Source organism: Clarias gariepinus, chromosome 2, assembly GCF_024256425.1.
Source record: "Clarias gariepinus isolate MV-2021 ecotype Netherlands chromosome 2, CGAR_prim_01v2, whole genome shotgun sequence".
NCBI classification, from domain to species: Eukaryota; Metazoa; Chordata; class Actinopteri; order Siluriformes; family Clariidae; genus Clarias; species Clarias gariepinus.
The window spans coordinates 28,156,838-28,174,833 of record NC_071101.1 but is presented as its reverse complement, the minus strand read 5'-3'; the positions used below and the strand labels follow the sequence as shown (position 1 = coordinate 28,174,833).

Below are 17,996 nucleotides of genomic sequence, written 5' to 3'. Positions count from 1 at the left end.
AAATGACTGTTTGTCCAGCATTTCAGAGAGAGAGAAGAGAAAAAGAAAAGAAGACAATGACAGATAAAGGAAAATAGGAAAATGACAGAGAGGTGTGGGGTAGAGTAGCTCAAACAAGAGGATTGTGATTGATCCTCTTTTTTTAACTAGCAAACATTCCTAAAACAAAATAAAGCTAAAAACAAGATGGAATAAGTGTGGCAAACAGCATTTATTCAATATTGTTATAGAGAAAGAGAGTTAGAGAGAGAGAGAGAGGGAGAGAGAGAGAGAGAGAGAGAGAGAGAGAGAGAGAGATGCACTTCCAATGAGATTTCAGGTTAATCCCAAACAATATGGACCATAAACATCTTGGCATTGGGAAACTAAAGCAGCGAAACTATTAAAATGAAATGTATGCACACAACAGTTTGAAAGAGTTGTTAAGCAGAGCATGTAAAAAAAAGACACCTACTCTAAAAACTCTGTGATGTACTTTTGGCTGCACTTGGACCAGGACCATGGGCTGGTGTCATAGTTCAGAGTTGGGGCCATGACGTGATACTGATTTTTCATTCCTGCTTCCCGGCACTTTGGGTGATTGTCGTGAGGCATGTTAAAGCTGAAACACACAAAGCAATAATGGAGGAAAGTGAACAATACTGACATCAGAATAGACAGGAAGGTTGGAAAATAAAGCTTAAAGGTCACCTAATATGCAAATCTCCCATTTTAGCTATGTTTAGACATTCAAATGGGTTGGATTCTACTGTGTTTGTACAATCAAGAAACTTTTTATTCCTTTTTCCATTTTTTTTATTGGCCAAGACTTTAAAGAGGAAATGGGTTAGTGTGACCTCACATAAGGGAGACACAACTTTACCCTTGTCCTATCTGTGATCAGGTATTTCAGCTGATGCATTAACAAGTCACTTTCTGAGAAACCTCTGAGACATATATTAAATTGTTACAGAAATAGTAATACACTGATATTGGTTTATATGAATTATATATGGGTAATATATTCTTGGTTTATTATGACCTATTCTCTAGGTGGGGAAACTATCTTTTGTAAAAAGACTTTTCACAATTACACTGATCACCCATGATATTAAAGCATAAAAACCAAGACCTAAGCTGCAGGTACTTTGGGTGAAGTGGGTTGTGGGTTCAGGCCTCTGTAGATCAGTCCTGGTTGCCCTGTGCATCTCATGGTTGATATCTGGGAATTTGAGGCTGGATCAACAACCTTAAACTCCTTAAATAATAAGTCCCATACACAGCAAGCTGTGATGCATTGGGTGTTCTGGTACCTTTACGTATATCACAGCCAGCATAAACCTTTTTTCAGTAATTTGTACTACATCAGCTTGTAAAAAATTCACACAAGCCTCTTTTTTTAAGACATCACAATATCAGCTTTTGATACTGTATGGCATGTTACAGAAAACAGATTTAATATTTCTTTAAAAAAAATTATTTCACCTCTGTATATTATGAGCATTCAGTGACATGACACAGAACTTTATGTGTCTATACTATACAGTACTACACTACTATATTTTTCTCAGATTTTTGTCTTTTTTTTCTGTGAAAATAACCAGTATGAAATGTATACTGGTAGAGCCATTTCTATGTCAAGCCCAAATTATTATTACACCTAATCTGAAAGTAAAGGACTGATCATTACAATTTTAAAGGACAATAAACTAAAATTAAATTAATCTGTTTTATGCAGCAGATGTTGTATGTTTGGAAAGAGTTTTAGCGCAGACACTGTCCAGCTGTAATACCTCAAAGAGACACAGACACCCCCACACACACATACACACACCCATGCACATACTAGTTACTCTCCTAATTAAGGTCTCTTTTGATGTACTATACACAGTTGTGTAGAGCTTACACACTCAAAAACATAAAAATACATTTACTGACAATTTCCTGGACACAATCATGTATCCTGTGCTTTGTCATAGGCAAACAATAAATGTAAGACATTTATACTCTTTCCAACTCTCCCACTCTTTATCGTGAAAAAATATTCTCAGTTGGAAATTTTAGTGCCATCAGCATAACAGTCATGCCGAGTAACATACATCGATTTCAATTTGATAAAAAGAGGTTACAAAAAGATGAAATTTACTGTAACATTGTGTGTATGGCAGATTTTCATGTGCAGGCAAGAAACAATCTTGCTGTAGTGATGAAAGGCATAATAATTTTCTGGTTCTTTTACAATGTCAGGAAATGTTTAAGTAAGTTCTTTTGCAAACAATGGGGGAATATCATGGATCAGTGTCATTTAGTCTTCAATTCAATTTCTACTTGATAAAAAGCATTCAGCCATACACACATCTACACTGCAGCACATGTGTGAACAGAAATAGTTTTTTTCTAAATAACAGAAATTCCACTCTGATCGAGCACATCTGTGCATAGCTGAATCAGAAGGTATCGATAAAATGGATCATTTATTGCAGTACTTTTTATTGTCACACCTAATATGCCTCATTCTGATCTATTGCTGGTACTTCATAAAATGTTTTTTATTAGCATTTTTACTGTTTTAAAAGATAAATTAAGTGTGCACTGTGGGCCAGAAGTTTTGGGACACCTGCCAACGATCATTATGATTTATGAACCTTCTATAGGCTGTCACACATTTGGGCCCCAAACGTTTACTTAGTTAAAAAAGTAGCCTACATATGCCTGGGAACAGGTACAATCAGCTCAAAAACATCTGGACATCAGAGTCTAATGTGAGTCTAAATTAGATTAGTGTTTTATTACAGACAGGTGTCCTTGTTCTTTGAATGTCTCTTTCTGTAAGGCTCTAAGTTACTGTTTTTCACTTCAGTTTTTAAATGTTGACAAATAAATTTTTATACATATTGTGTAGAACCTACTATTAGTTATTATCCATAACCTGCTGACTGGCAGTGAACATGTCCAGTTGTCACAACAGAACAGGACAGAAGAACAGAGGAAAAGTTCAGTGACAGGGTTCTGAATGGTGCTGCTGGAATTTGCTTCATCTATCATTTCTAAAAAGGAGGAGATTTCTGCCATTTCTAGTCACTCCAAAAGTGGGGGTGCACTAGAGAATTAGGCATAACAACATTTAAGTGATTGAGTCATATGTTAGGAGCCAGTCATATGTCCACAATGGCTTTATTCATAAGCTACAAACCATACATTCACACATGTGGTGATAGCTGCATGTTGTGAAAACAGACCCCACAGAAGGTCTATGTCACGACAACACACTCGACACATGGTAATTACATGGTATGCAGTGACATGTAGTGCTCTTTTCAACTCAGTACTGAATTATGAGGTACTCTAATAGGCTTAATATTAACTGTAGATGTTTTGGTATTATTCCATAATGTCACCTCTCAGTCAATTTTTTTTTTGAAAAATCAGGCCTTATATTTAAAAAAAAATACTGAATCTCTTACTTTCAGCCCTTCAATGTATAGAGCATGTTTTTATTGAGGCTGTCACACTAAACGTGGTTGATTTGTATTGTGCTTAAGAATGGCGAGCCCCTCGCTCCCTGGTCAGGTTTCACATTAGTAATATTACAGTAATCATTTACGACTGCATATCTACACACTCTAATACAGTACTCTAGATACCTAGTTCAACTGTGATTAACCAGTAAAGACAAAGAAAAAAGTACAATGGAGATAACCTACTGTTATTGATATTTTCTGCTTATTATTAATTCATCAGCTGTGGCGATGATGATGAGATTGGTGCATGCTGAGGGCATACGCAGATTTCAGAGAAGACAAGCAGTGTTGCACTTAAAAGAACCCACTGGTTAGTGTTAATTAGCAGGTCTCATATAATATTGACAAATGTTTTTACATGGAAAAAGGCAGTACTAGGGTTATTATAGTTTATCAATAGTAGCCTTATTATCTGTTGAATTTTGAATAAAAGTAAGTGCAAGGACTTACAATTTAAGGATAGAGAGTAATTTATTAAGAATACATACTGTAAAGCAGTGAGTAGTAATGGCTAGTGTTACAAAGATTACTGGTGCAAATCCCATCACTGCCAAAAAAAAAAAACACTGGTAACTACACTGCATATGTGAAGTATCCCTGATCCCCTCTGCTCCAGGGATCCCATACAGTACAACAACACTGACACATTGGTTTTTAAACTTCTTTTGAACTTCCATTCAGTTTTTTCATTCAACTTCTTGAAAAACATCATTGCACCCAGGTATAAAGGAAGATTGCATTTTGTCATATAAGTTAGATCATTGGATCATCATATAAGTTACAAAGCATGCAACAACAGAATCGATATTTAAGGATTTTCGCTTAACACTACTCTATACCCTTTGGATGGAAAACTGCTTAATCTTTGGGTTGAACCATGCTGGGTGCAGTAGGGAAGAAGAGAGGTCAGAGTACAGAGGGGGTATTAAGACTGGCCTGTTATTAAACATGCAGTGGTTTTATTATGCTTTGCACCTGTGTATGCCCCTGTGAGAAAGGATAAGAGGGCTTTTGTATGATATAAGGGAGCACTTTCAGCTAGGCAGTTCCCTCCGGGGGCCGAAACTTACACATGGCCCAACTCATGGGCAATGGTGAAGGAGGAGCTCAGACCATTCTCTTCACTGATGGAGCAGCTCCGGTATGGGTCGCACATTGTACCCAGCTCTGCCAGACCTAATTGTAAAAGAAACACATACAAACACATAATCAAAACACAACCATAACCACCATGTTACACTATATCCCATTATTTTCACCTTTAGCTCGAAGATATTTACATCCACGAGTGAAAGATAACTGACATTGACCTACACACCTGTTTTCATGGAGAAAGGCTCATTATATGTTATACTCCACTTTCACATAATCATCATTGTATTGTCATTTGTACATCTCGTGCCTGGCAATGAGCCAGGAAGACCAACACAGCTGCTCCAACCAAACACAGCTATCCATAGATCAAAGTCAGAAAAATTATTATATAAAGCTACATGTTAACTTTTCACATTCAGTACATCTAAAGTTTTTTTATTTTTTTATTCCTGGACAAGGTCACCGATATGTATATCGGCTAAAGCCGTGTTTCTCAATCAAGCACTATCAGCCTAATCAACCAAAAAGACAGCATGAGACCCAAGAAATTAGGAAGACACTTAGAGACAACACACCCCATTCACGTTAATAAGCCACTCGACTTCTTTGAAAGTAAGCTCTAGATAAGTGACGAAGTAAGCCTGTTATAACAATTGCACGTGTATTTTATCTGTTTTGAACTTGGTGTTATTTGATCTTACTGGTTTAGAAATTGATATTTCATTAAATAGTAAACTTGGCCGATTTTGATATCATTTTGTTGACAAGTGGGGCTTAAAAATTCGCCCACCCCCTTAAGTGGGGAATGACAGAAAATGTTTTAGAACCCCTGGGCTAAAGCATAATTAATTTCCTATCGGCTGTGAGAAACTCATGTGAACACTTAGATGTGACCCTTGTAAAACTGTGCAAGGTTACAACCCATAGCTTTCAAGGTTAAATGACATTTAAATTAGACTGTGTATATTATACACTATGAACATACTTTAATTTCGCCTAAGTGGTAAAAATGCTAAGAAATTCTTTATACATGACTGCATACTGTACATGCAGACATGTACTGTAAACACTTATCTTAGTCCAGTGCAGGTAAAAAAAAAGAGATTTTTCTTCTGTGCTTCCATGTTTTAAAAAAAATGGCACTTTAAACTATTATGTTCAAAATAGGTTATTCAAACTCAGTGTAACTTCTCAAGGTAAGAACTTGTGTGGCACAAGATGTGAAAATTGTTAAATTGTGAGATGCTGTAGGTACTCTATAGGCAAATTGTTTGTAGACAATTCATGTTGGGCAGCATGAGTTGACTGTACATTATAAGTGATTAATAAATACATTGTTACATTTGATGGGTAATGTGTAGCTAGTTTATAGGAGATATGGCATGTGCTGTCACAGTCAAGCAACATATTCAAACAGTTGATACTGTGGAAATGACCAACCTTCTCATAATGTATGTTTTGTGAGAAGTTTTGTGCATAAGTGAAATATTGCGCAATTGTCTTACTATGGACATCATATATACGTAAGGTCAAATGTTTATAGAAAAAAAGGATGAATTTTACCTAATGTGTCACACTTGTCTTTTTCCCGGCAGATATCCTCCCTGTATATAAAAAAAGATGTCTATGTTTATATTAGTCAGAAATATGGCACAACTAGCTGCTTAAGATGAACAGTAAAGTCTATAACCTTTTATGATGATGACTTAAAATGCTCTGATAAATTCTGTTTTTATGCTTGGATGATTAATTGGTCACTGTGTGGTTTAACAAACAGGAACATTCCTCGGAAACTGCTCAGGTACAGGAAATGGGCTGAAAGTTCAGGAAAAATCAAGAAGCCTGGAGAACTATTTCTTAAGATTACATTAAAAATACAAAAAGTCTGTCTCTTTGGGAGCAAAATATGCAGAAGTTAGGGATGACTCAAGACTTTGGCACCATACACATAAATATATAGCTGACCTCCATATATGCAGTCATTATTATCTATGGTCTTGAAAACACCCACACAGGATTGTCGCGCATTAGCATTTTCATAGACAATCAATGTACAAACCTTAATTGAAAACTAAAAAATAAAACACACCTGGTGATAAGCAGAGCAGTGTCATGATGTGAAGGATGACTGTCATCCAGAATATTCTGACTGTGTTGCCACACACAAAAGTTGTGTAGCGTTGCAGCAGCATAGCGGTTGACACTTGGGCCTTCCTAAAACAATTTTGAAATATATGCAATTAATCTTGATTGAACATGACTCACAGAAAAATCACACTGCTGAAACACTAGGATATTTGGTGGTCTGTTATCTTAATTAATTGGCACATCTTTTATAGGAAGCTCTTGAAATGTGAAAGGTGTCATTTACCTGCTCATTGTGAATAATGATCAGTTTAACAATCATGATATTAATGAGGTTTCCAACACTGGGATCTTTATAAACAGCAGCTACCTGAAATGAGAAGAAAAAAAGAAAACAGATGCTCGACCATAATTGTCAAAACATAAATATCAGAGTCAGATTTACATCAGACCAAACCTCCAGAGGCTAACTCTTACAACCAACTCTGACATAAAAATCTAGACCCTGTAAAACTAAACGGCACTGTAAAAAACAATTCCCCACATTAGTGTGTGTGCTGGCCCTGATGGTAGTCTGACAGGAACTCATTAGTCCTCTTTATGTCACAGAGCTTGAGGCAAAACCACAACCACAACACCTTAAAAGATTTTAAATAAATTACTACAAATAAAGGAGAGGGGAAAAGAAAGAAAAGAGGGGGGGGGTGTCTAAATGTAAAGGAAGAAGAGACAAAAGGGGACCCCCAGGATATTCATCAGTCACTGTAAGGCACAAACGATAGGTTGGGTAGTTCCAGACTATTATCAGACAGCAAACATGCCATAATGACATCATCAGCAAGCTTAAAAACCCAATTTAAGATCCCTATCTATTAGACAGACACTCCACAACAGGACATGACAGGATCCCCTCTGGCTGCCACTACTGAGGATTTTTCTTATCTACTTTAGGATTTTGTCATATTAATTGCTTTAAAGTAGAAGCATTTCTACCTTTAGTCCACCATTTCTGATGTCACATTTAAACTGCATGGAAAAAACTACTGTTTTTGCCTCAAATGTATTTAGTCAGGCTCACTCTGAGCTTGCACATAATGTATACAACTAACTCAATAAGCACAAAAAACTTAAAGCACTAGTACCAGCACCAGTTAACCAGCAGATAAAAAATATTCCAATAATGACAAAAACAACTACAGAGTTATTTTTTGATTATCCTTAAAATCTAGTAATCCAAATAAAATATAGTTAGAAAAAGTAAAATATAGTTTTAAAAAAAGCATCTTACTTACTACTGACATGATCGTTAGAATGTAGTGTTCCAGATTGCGTCCGTGGTGCCGCACCATCTTGGCATCTGCGGTGACCATCAGTTCCACGAACCGTGGATAAGATAGGAAGCGTTTTCTCCTGCTGCCACTGGAATGATTTGAGGAGGTTGACTGTTGTATGCCAGGCAGACGTTTGTCTATGCTTTCCCATACCGACTTGACCTTTTCTTCCATGCTTCCATTGCTATGGAAATGATTATCATCTTTTATGTGATCTGTGAAACAAAGTAAAAAAAAAATCTTCAATTTCTAAAGAAATCTATTGAATAAATTATAGAAACGATTCTAATGTTCTACAGAATTTCTACTCTTTCTAGATTTTTTTCGAGAAGTCCCGCATGTTCTATTAAACTTTTGCCACGTTTATAGAATACTTCCTTTCAATGAAAACGCATCACTTGTTTAGAATTCTTTGATTTATACACTGTAAAATATCCACAAGAGTTACAAGATCTATTCCTGTCCTTGCCAATAGTTTAAAATCAATGCTCAGTCTTTGATAACTTACAGATCATCTTTAACACCTATACTGTGCACCAAATGTGTGAAGCCATTCGCGACTCTTGCATGATCTTCCTACAGACATGTTTACATTACTTAGTGGGAAGCCTGCACCTTTTTTTTTGTTCCATTTCTTTCACACCCATTGTGATCCTTTCAACCTTTCAATTTGTTTACACTTCGCTTGTCGTTATCACGCAATTTTACTGACAACGGTTCAGAAAAAACACTGGAATGAATGAAGAAGAAATTGTGGCGAGTAAGTCATTACCAGCAAAAGGTTCATCCTTATTATTATTTTTTTTTTTATAATTTTTCCAGATTTTCTCCCTAATTTAGTCGTGTCCAATTCCTCCCCGTCACTAGGGAGCTCCCACATTAAGGCTACCACTACCAGACAGCTGAGAGGGCCGAAGACTATAACATGTTTCCTCCGAACCACGTGACAAACTTTTTCAAACTGCTCGCTCACGCACCATTAGGGGCGGCATAACACACTTGGGGGACAGCGCTATCCGTTCCTTCCGCCTGCGCAAGCTTACAGACGCCCTGATTAGCTAATAGTGATTAACGTAGAAGCACTAAGTATCTCTCATCCCTCTCCTCTGAGAGAGAGCTCGGCCAATCAGCTCTCTGTAGACCTCCTGCTGGGAGAGGTTACAGCATCACCCAGGAATCGAACCAGCGATCTCCGGATGAAAGGCGAGCCCTTTACCACTGCCCCCTTTGTGTAACTTTTTTCATTTTGTATTGGATTTTTAAAAAAATTTATTTTAACCTCCCATAAGAAGAACTCTGCCTTGTTGCTCAGCTCTGTTGTTCTCATGGCTCAGCAGTAGATCATTTACATAGACACTAAAACACTGCATTCAGAGGAGTAAAATAAAGGGAGTTTGAGTTATGGAGAAATGCATTATTTGAGAAGTAATTTAGCTGGAGCACTAAAACAAACACTTCGGAGAAACCCTGAGGCCTGTGTTAAATCATTAAAAGTAGTAAATTATGGAACCTTTAATTTTGCAGTCTAGGTCAGGAGGTACGAGATTCCCTGATGGATGAGTGGCTAGCATTTGACATGTTCATCACTACGGCCTGGGGTTGTTTCCCAAATGCAGCCACTGGTGCACAAGTGTACTCTAGTCTCAAGCCTGTATAAATTATAAATATCACATTAAAAAGGGCCTTCATCATCAATATTATATTGAAGACCTGAGAGTCTAACCAATTTGTGAAGTCTTCCTCAGCTATTCTCAAAGGCTTTCAGTAAGGTTAAGGTCAGAACCCTGTGGTGGACATAACGGTGCTTCCAGAGGCTTATACTGTGGGATCTATGCATTTTCTTTCTTGCCCAAAGATATCCATTGCTCTGAAATAGAGTCAATCTGGACTACTTCTAAAAGAAAATGAGCTTTGCCTTGCTTCAATCTTTGTTTAATCTTTATCCTCATGGTTGCTAAAAAAATGCGAAGCGATTCATTGCATCACTTTTTTTATTTAGTCTTTCTGAACAATCATAGTTGTAATTTTTATCCTTTCAGCCATATTATTTCTTTATAAGTTAAGTTAAGTTAAGCCTTTATTCGTCACACATACATTACTGCACAGTGAAATTCTTTATTCTTCACATATCCCAGCTTCTTGTTAGTAGGCAGGGGTCAGAGCGCAGGGTCAGCCATTTTTACGGCGCCCCTGGAGCAGACAGGGTTAAGGGCCTTGCTCACGGGCCCAACAGCGGCAACCTGGCGGAGCTGGGGCTCGAACCGCAGATCTTCCGAACCGTAACTCAGAGCCTTAACACACTGAGCCACCACTGCCCCATAAGTTTGCATATCCTTAAGGAGAAACTCTGCCTTGTGATCATGTTATAAGATTGTTGTATTGGGCAGCGGACTGTATGTTTAATAATTTATGAGTGAATTAATTGTTACTACATGCGATATTTTGATACATTGAACTGATGCTCAACTGTTTTCTTTGGCCTAATAAATTTGTATGGGATTGGCTTAACATGGGACTATAGATAGTGTTTATAATAAATAAACACTATCTATAGTAAGTAGTCACTGTTATAGTCGGATTTAATTCTCAGTATCAGATTTACTTATAAATTAATAGTATTGGGAAAAGCTTAACATAAAACTTTATGCTTCAGTTTGTTACATAATTCTGTTAAGGAACTATCACATGGACCGGTGAATCAGTGAATCCTATCCTGGGAACACACCCTGAACGGAACAACAACCAATGAAAAGAAAATACTTTGCTACATTGCAAAGAACATTTATAATAATAAGAACTTTTGTCTTACTGTTCACTTTGTACTATATGACATTCTGCATAGTTGCCTCTATCCTGCTTCCTGAAAAGCAAAATCTGGTTTTTGGTCCTAGATTTAAAAAAAAAATAAAAAAAAGATAAAAGATATAATCTGAGCTTGATTTTTTACTATAGCGTTACTATTCTGGAAGATGAATGAACTGCAGTTCAGAGGTTAAGAATAATGACACTGGAAATGTTAAAACACTGAAAAACTGGGAAGATAGTGTGCTGCCTTTGAAATCACATTCCCTCACTTTCTTTTCTCGACTCTGCCTAAGGAATGAGAAGCACATGGACAACAGAACACACCAGATTCCCAGATTCTTTAGCAATGACAGCTACAGAGAGAAAGAGAGAGAGAGAGAGAGAGAGAGAGAGAGAGAAAGAAAGAGAGAGAGAGAGAGAGAGAGAGAGAGAGAGAGAAAGAAAGAGAGAGAGAGAGAGAGAGAGAGAGAGAGAGAGAGAGAAAGAAGAAGTATCCTCAAGGCAAGCTGAAAGGATGAATAGTACATTAGCCATGTTTATCTAGTGTCAGTTTGGTCACATCCTCTTCTTTCATTTACAGGAGTTTCCACTTCAATGTTACATGAGCCACTTCAGAACTGTTCAGTCAAATAATATTGTCAGTCAAAGTCTATCCAGCCTACATTGACTATAAACACTGCCGTCGTATCTGACAGATAAATGGTTCAAGTGCTATTAGGAATGAGAAAGAACAAAAACTCACGCCAAGATTTTGCATTCCATGGACAAACAGAAAAACATGATATATCTGACAGCTCTCAGAATGCAAAACCTCTTCTTAGAGCTAATGTGTGCATGGCTGCAGACAAACGATCGGGTAGTGCTGTTCTACTGCAATAAACAATAGAGATTTAAAGGCAGGTAGCAGTATTAATATTGCATGCTTCTATTTGATCACAAGTTCAGCTGACCTTATCCCGAAAGCTGATTCTGGCATAGATGTATGTGATCTGTGAGTATATTTGTTTGTATTAGCTAAGGAATGGCGATTTATTTTCCCTAAAGTGTACGCCTGTGTGCTCTGGACTTTCTCTGCAGGTTGTTTCTGCTTCATTGCAGGGTGATATATGGGTACATGTGCTGTTATGTCAGAAAGAGAACTTGCAATATTTTGGCATTGCGCCACACATGAGCACCAAGGCAATGCCGAACAGTTTCAAAAACTTAAAACACAGAAGAAGATATAGCCATTATGATGAATTAATTAAGAAATAAAACATAATGGGATGCGCTATTAAATAATCAAGCAGGGGTAGTGTGATACATTAAATCAAAGCTGTTCGATGCTTCCTTAAAGAATGACACTTATTGTTGTGAGATGCGCACAAAATATGCTACTTCCTGATATAACAGCTTCCTCCACAAATCACCCTATTTTTTAAGGCAAAAAAGGTCTTGTATTATGTAATCTAGAAACCAAAAACCATTCTACCCTTAAGACCTTTCTTTAATGGCAAAAATGTAATTATTGATTATTATATTGATATAAGACCCAAGACTCCTTTTATTCAGTAATATCATTAGGGTTAGGTTATGGCAAAGTTCTCTGTGTATTAGCAGTTCCTCAATAAATAAGTCATAAGTGCAAGCATTTAGCTTGCTGTCAGAACCCTATTCATCAACACCCTCTGACGAATCAGGCTCTAGGACTGACACTAAAGCACTTAAAAAAGTGATAAGTCACACGACATAATAAACAACTGACAAAACAATTAGCCTGGCTATTTTGAGTAAGGCGAGTGGTCACTGAGTGATGTGAAATGCCAGGCTGAAATGCAGTATAGCATTCTTAAGCACAGCCATAAGAATGGCACCATAATAGCTTCCTACTCTTACACCAGACCCGTCATTCCCTAAATTATGTTCACTCCATTTCTATGCAAATCATCAACTAGAAATACACAACAGGAGGACTGCTCTTTCGTGCTTTTTCATTTGTTAAAGGTGATCCTTCAACAGTTCCACATATCAGTGCTTAACATTGTGCTTTGTTTTGGAAGTGTTACAACTGAACAGTAGAAAATGACATCTGGAAATGGAAAAAAATGATCAAATTAAATAATGAAAGAACTTGTAAGAGAACTAGATACAATCCCAGATACAAAAAGTCATCAGTGTGACTATAAACCAAAAAATGTGAATAATGACAACTAAGTAAAAATATGGTCAAAGTTATCATGCACATTGTAGTATTTCTATTATTGCAGTAAAGCAAACATGAGATACATAAGCATATATCTACTTTTTGGATTACTTATACATTGAATGTCATCTTGTTCTATTGACAAATAATGTTTTCCTACTTTTAAGCATATTTCCAGAAAGAAGGATAATCAACCAAAAGAATAATAAAAATATATACTTATACTAGTAAAAACATCTAAATACAGACAGAAAATCATACAATGAGTTACATTAAAAAAGAGTATTTATTACAGTATTTATTACATAAATAAGCACATATTCAAGAATTTACAACTAGTAAATGTAGTGCAATAACATTCCTGTTCTACCACATGTATCTAGTCACATGTGTGATTATCTGGCAATCAGATATTCAGACTATTCACAGGACAAAAGTCCATTGTTTAGTCTAAAAGAAGTTGATCCTTAAATGTGCTTTGACATGAAGTCCATTATTATAAACATATACTGCAATTGTTTCTGTCGTTTTAATTGTTTGTGACAATTTTCATATTTGGCTGCAATTTTCATTTTTATGATATATTTATTCATTGGTAATATGATTAGAGGCAGGGATTTAAAATCATAAGAATCCCGATGCAATTATACTCTTTAAAGAAACTCTTGTAAACAAAAATCAGCATGGCAAATGACCACACAAAGAATTTCTGCATTTGAAGACTTGTGCCCCTGATTCCCTAGTCACTCCGCTCTATGGGAACTAGCAGAAACGCAGCACAGTGAGTTAGTGGAGGCGGAGATGCATCCAGCCATCTGTGCATCTGTTTATTCACACTGATATGAGAGTACACAGCTCTCCCATAAACTATGCACAGTGACTGTAAACAACAGCCAGCAAACTCAGTCGTAAAGTAAAAATCAAAGCAACAGAGTTGCCCAGTGGTGCAGAAACTTTGTTGATATGACCCCTGACCAAGAAACCTGGAAATCTGTATACAAATTTAAACAAAACAAGGGAATCTCCTCTTCAATCAAACCATGTGCAGAGAGCACACCACGGAGGGCAGGAAAGTGTGGGGTCTGTTCAAGCAATGTGTACATAAGATAAATGCTAGACGCTAGTCACTACTATGAAGAGCTATCCAACATAAAAACACCAACAAACTATATTTGATATGCAAATGTAGTCAGCCAATTTGATTTGTCACTTGAACTGGACAAGTTTAATCCAAACCCTTTAGGAACTTAAAATGAACAGTCTGTAAATAATGAAAATCAGAATCTAATGACATTTTAATTGCTCTGTGAATAAAAAGGTCAGGAATAAAAGCTTGATAGTTCAAATAAATTGCCAAAGATTTATTTAAAAGGGGAAAGCATGTTAGAATATCCTTTAAACATTATGTGCATTTTGTGCTTCACTTTATTGCCAAACTGACCATTTTTGCCAGGTCTGCTTTTGTAGTTTCTTGATTTGAACATAAAGGACAAAAACCATTAGAGTTATCAACTATTTTTAAGTTTATTTCAAAATTATAAATACTAAAAAATGTTCTCATTGAACCATATCAAGCTAATAACATCTGTAAAAGTTCTGTTTATTAAGTAATTAACAGAATTCTGTCCTGTAACTCAAAAATGGTTTGTTCTGATGCCAAGAGACGTGCATTACATGATGCCACTCTTCTCTGTGGCATGCATTTTAACACACTGTGATAAGTGTTGTCTCATTTTTGGAATATTTTATCTGTAATAGCTCATTGTCACTAATTATATTAATTAACCATCAACTGTCATGGTTTACAGATTCTTACTTTTAATTACATTAAGATTATTAAAATATGATGTAAACTGTTCATGAAAATGAAAAGTGGTCAACCAGGCAAGTTCTCTCACTGAAATCATCGGTGAAAATAAGAAAACTGTCAACTACAGTATGTTACCCAATATTGGACTTAATCACTAAGAAACAGTGTTAATGTTTAAGCTTTGTAGCTAGCAGATCTGTTACAGTATAGGAATTTAGTAACTTGAACCACAATTTATTCTATTGAGACAGAACATTGTTTTTGTAATTTTCTACTTCTGTGAAATGTACCCTAAGTTATAGAATGACTCATGTGGTTTCGTTCAGGAACTGGGTGCGAGAATATAATCTCATGTCACCTTGCTTTTTCTTGATGTGTGGAACAACATGATACCCAGACGTCAGCAGTAAGCTATTTCACGGTGTATTATTTTTAACAGGTTTAACTGACTGAGCAAATAGATCAGACTCAATTAAGTGCAATCAGTGACTAGACAGATAAAAATACTGAAAAAAAATCTATGACTGTAAACATGTGGCATTTTGAACTTAAGCCTTAGGGAAGGAATATGTCGTAAATATCGCAGACGACATACACACACCTGCTTGAAGTGGCTTTTTCTTAGACTGTGAATCACTCATTTAAAGTTTCGCTTAAAATGTATATACTCAAAAAAAAACATTTGATTAAAAAGGTCATAAAAAGCTATTATAAGGACTAAAAACACTGATTCAGTGTTCAGTATACTTTTAGATTTTAAAGATTCAGACGCATTTCAATCTATTAGAATGAATAATAAATACAAGGATGTTTTTATATATAAATTTTACCCAGTTATTATTAATAATCTTAATTACATACAGTTAGTATTGTTCGAAACCACTGAGGGGACATAGTGGTTATTTTTTAATTAGACCTGGCAACAAAAGATGATTTTGACATCGTGAGTTAATGTGCCATAAATAATGGAAAGTTAAATATATTGTGGTTACAACCTAATTATTCTAACTAAATCATGGCCACTATTTTCCAAAACCTTGTGTCCACTTGTCATAGTTAATAATGTACTACATGGCCTCCAGTTCAGTGTATTCATTTGGAGAATCAGTGTGATGCAGGCTAATGTTATCCATTTCACAACACTATGCATGTATTTATGGCTCATTACAAGGTTAAAGTAAAATATTTTTATTAATCATCTCCATGTTCCTCTGACCACAATAATTGAATTTAGGAAATTGTTCATTCTCATAACTTAATAAATTCTCATAACTTATATAATTTTTTTCTTATTATTTATTTAAATAAATTTGTTTTTATAATCGCATGGTTGGCCGTAATAGATTACCTCATGGTCTGAATATACGGTATTAATGTGTAGTTGCACTTTATTAAAAATACTCACTAGGTCATCTCAGTGGCCGTTTAGTAACTGTAATAGCGAGTGTTAGAAACAACAAGGCTGATGTCAGGAAACCATTTGATCAACATTCATTTTAGCAACATGACATTTAGCAGTTATAATATCAGCCATGACAGCACTTTTGGACTTATGTCTTAGAATCATGTTGAAATCCAACCTTGATATATACTGTATATATTTAAATACACAGATAAACACACACACATATGCATAATATTCAACACATTGAAACTACAGAGCTACATGGACAACTAAGTAACAGGTACAGACGTGTCACTTGTCTGCAGCAGGTTTTAGCTTGTACACTGCTCCTGTGACAACGCCGCCATTGACGTCAGTCCAAAATGCCCAGACAGTGGATCTAGCCATGCAAAATATAGACACAGAATTTGTCACGGGATTTTTCAATCTTATCGTCTACCACAACAACATGGTGAGAATTATTAGGTCTAGCATTATGTTTATACTAAGTGCATATGATTGACTCCTTTTTCTACCTCAATTAAGTAAATCATTTTAAAGTGTACTGGTGGTTCCTAAACGTTCTGTTCTTAAATCTCTCAACTGTTTAATGAAACTGGAGCTTCCTTTCTTTTCAGCAAACATACTAGAGCAGTCATGGGGCCCCATGCACGGCACACCATGCCCTGCACAAACAATTCAGATAATTATCCAGCATATTCTTGGACACCACCAAGTGCAGAGTATGAATAGACAGTAAACCTTTAACCCAGACAATACAGTCCCAAATAAACATGAGGTTTTGATCTCTTCAGGCTATGCTAGTAGAACACTGGAATCTGACGTAAAGTAAGCCAGATAACATGTAAGAGAGTTTTCCACCCACAGACAGAACTAACAGCTATGCCCCTATGTGAAACGGCCTTAACCTACATCCTTTCAGGCCAGCCGGCGAGTGACCCCAAAACAAAAGAGGAGGCTGAGGTCAGAGTCAAACAAGCAGCGCATTTCTCTCCCATGAAAGGTTTCAGGAACACTCAGCACTCGGCTGATTCAGTCAAGTGGCTAGGAAACATTAAAGAGGCAGTTTTCTATGGAAACCCATTGAAGGTAACTAACTTCCGATCACATTCAACAGGAAACTTGGCTAAGACTGAATCAGAGTAAAGTCTTGGTGTCACTGTTATAGCTGTCGTCACTGACAACAGAAAATAACCACCTCTAAACTGAAAGCTGGATCATAAAAAAGACAAAATATTATAAAGTGTATTTGTTTTGCCCCATCACCTTAAACCTACAGTAAATGGTATGAGTGGTTGAGATTAGGTTTAGTATTGGAATTAAATGAACCAAGTTTTTTGCTGCTGAGGTTGTTTCACTTTATTTGATATGAAGAAATGTAGGGTGGCTCATGAGTGTGACACAGTAATCTATAATGCAATGTACTAGAATACCCCCAAAACAGCAGCGTGTGATGTGTGTGTCAGTGTATTCTTCACACCCCTCATTAACATCATTCACTACATACTGCATGTTTTGAAGTAGTCACCCCTATCCCCCTCTTATGTTTAGGGTGCGATAAGATGATAAGCACCTGCATGTTTCATTAGCCCCCCCATGCAGCTAAAATTACTAATCAACAAGTTTAGAGGAAAAAAACATGTTTTACATTTCTTTTTTTTATGGCTTCTCAACAGCCTATAATGGTGTGACTAGGCCACACACCTTTTGGTATTCTTATTAATACGCAAGAGCATGGTTTCTTTGTATTTTGCCTAATGATCACAAACACCTAGTTTGGTCT

The 17,996-nt window shown here is 36.3% G+C and overlaps 1 protein-coding gene across 2 annotated transcripts in view; it reads right to left on the bottom strand.

The window, feature by feature from the left end:
• The window catches only part of LOC128508869 (A disintegrin and metalloproteinase with thrombospondin motifs 20), a 90,745-nt gene that overhangs the window by 61,485 nt on the left and 11,264 nt on the right, over window positions 1-17,996 (bottom strand). For both annotated transcript variants that reach the window (XM_053480365.1, XM_053480373.1), the window contains exons 4-9: window positions 7,973-8,226; window positions 6,967-7,050; window positions 6,685-6,809; window positions 6,159-6,199; window positions 4,571-4,676; window positions 455-601 (exon numbers count right to left, since the gene is read on the bottom strand). In XM_053480365.1, the coding sequence (XP_053336340.1) occupies window positions 455-601; window positions 4,571-4,676; window positions 6,159-6,199; window positions 6,685-6,809; window positions 6,967-7,050; window positions 7,973-8,226 (757 nt within the window). The remainder of the gene's footprint in view (window positions 1-454; window positions 602-4,570; window positions 4,677-6,158; window positions 6,200-6,684; window positions 6,810-6,966; window positions 7,051-7,972; window positions 8,227-17,996) is intronic.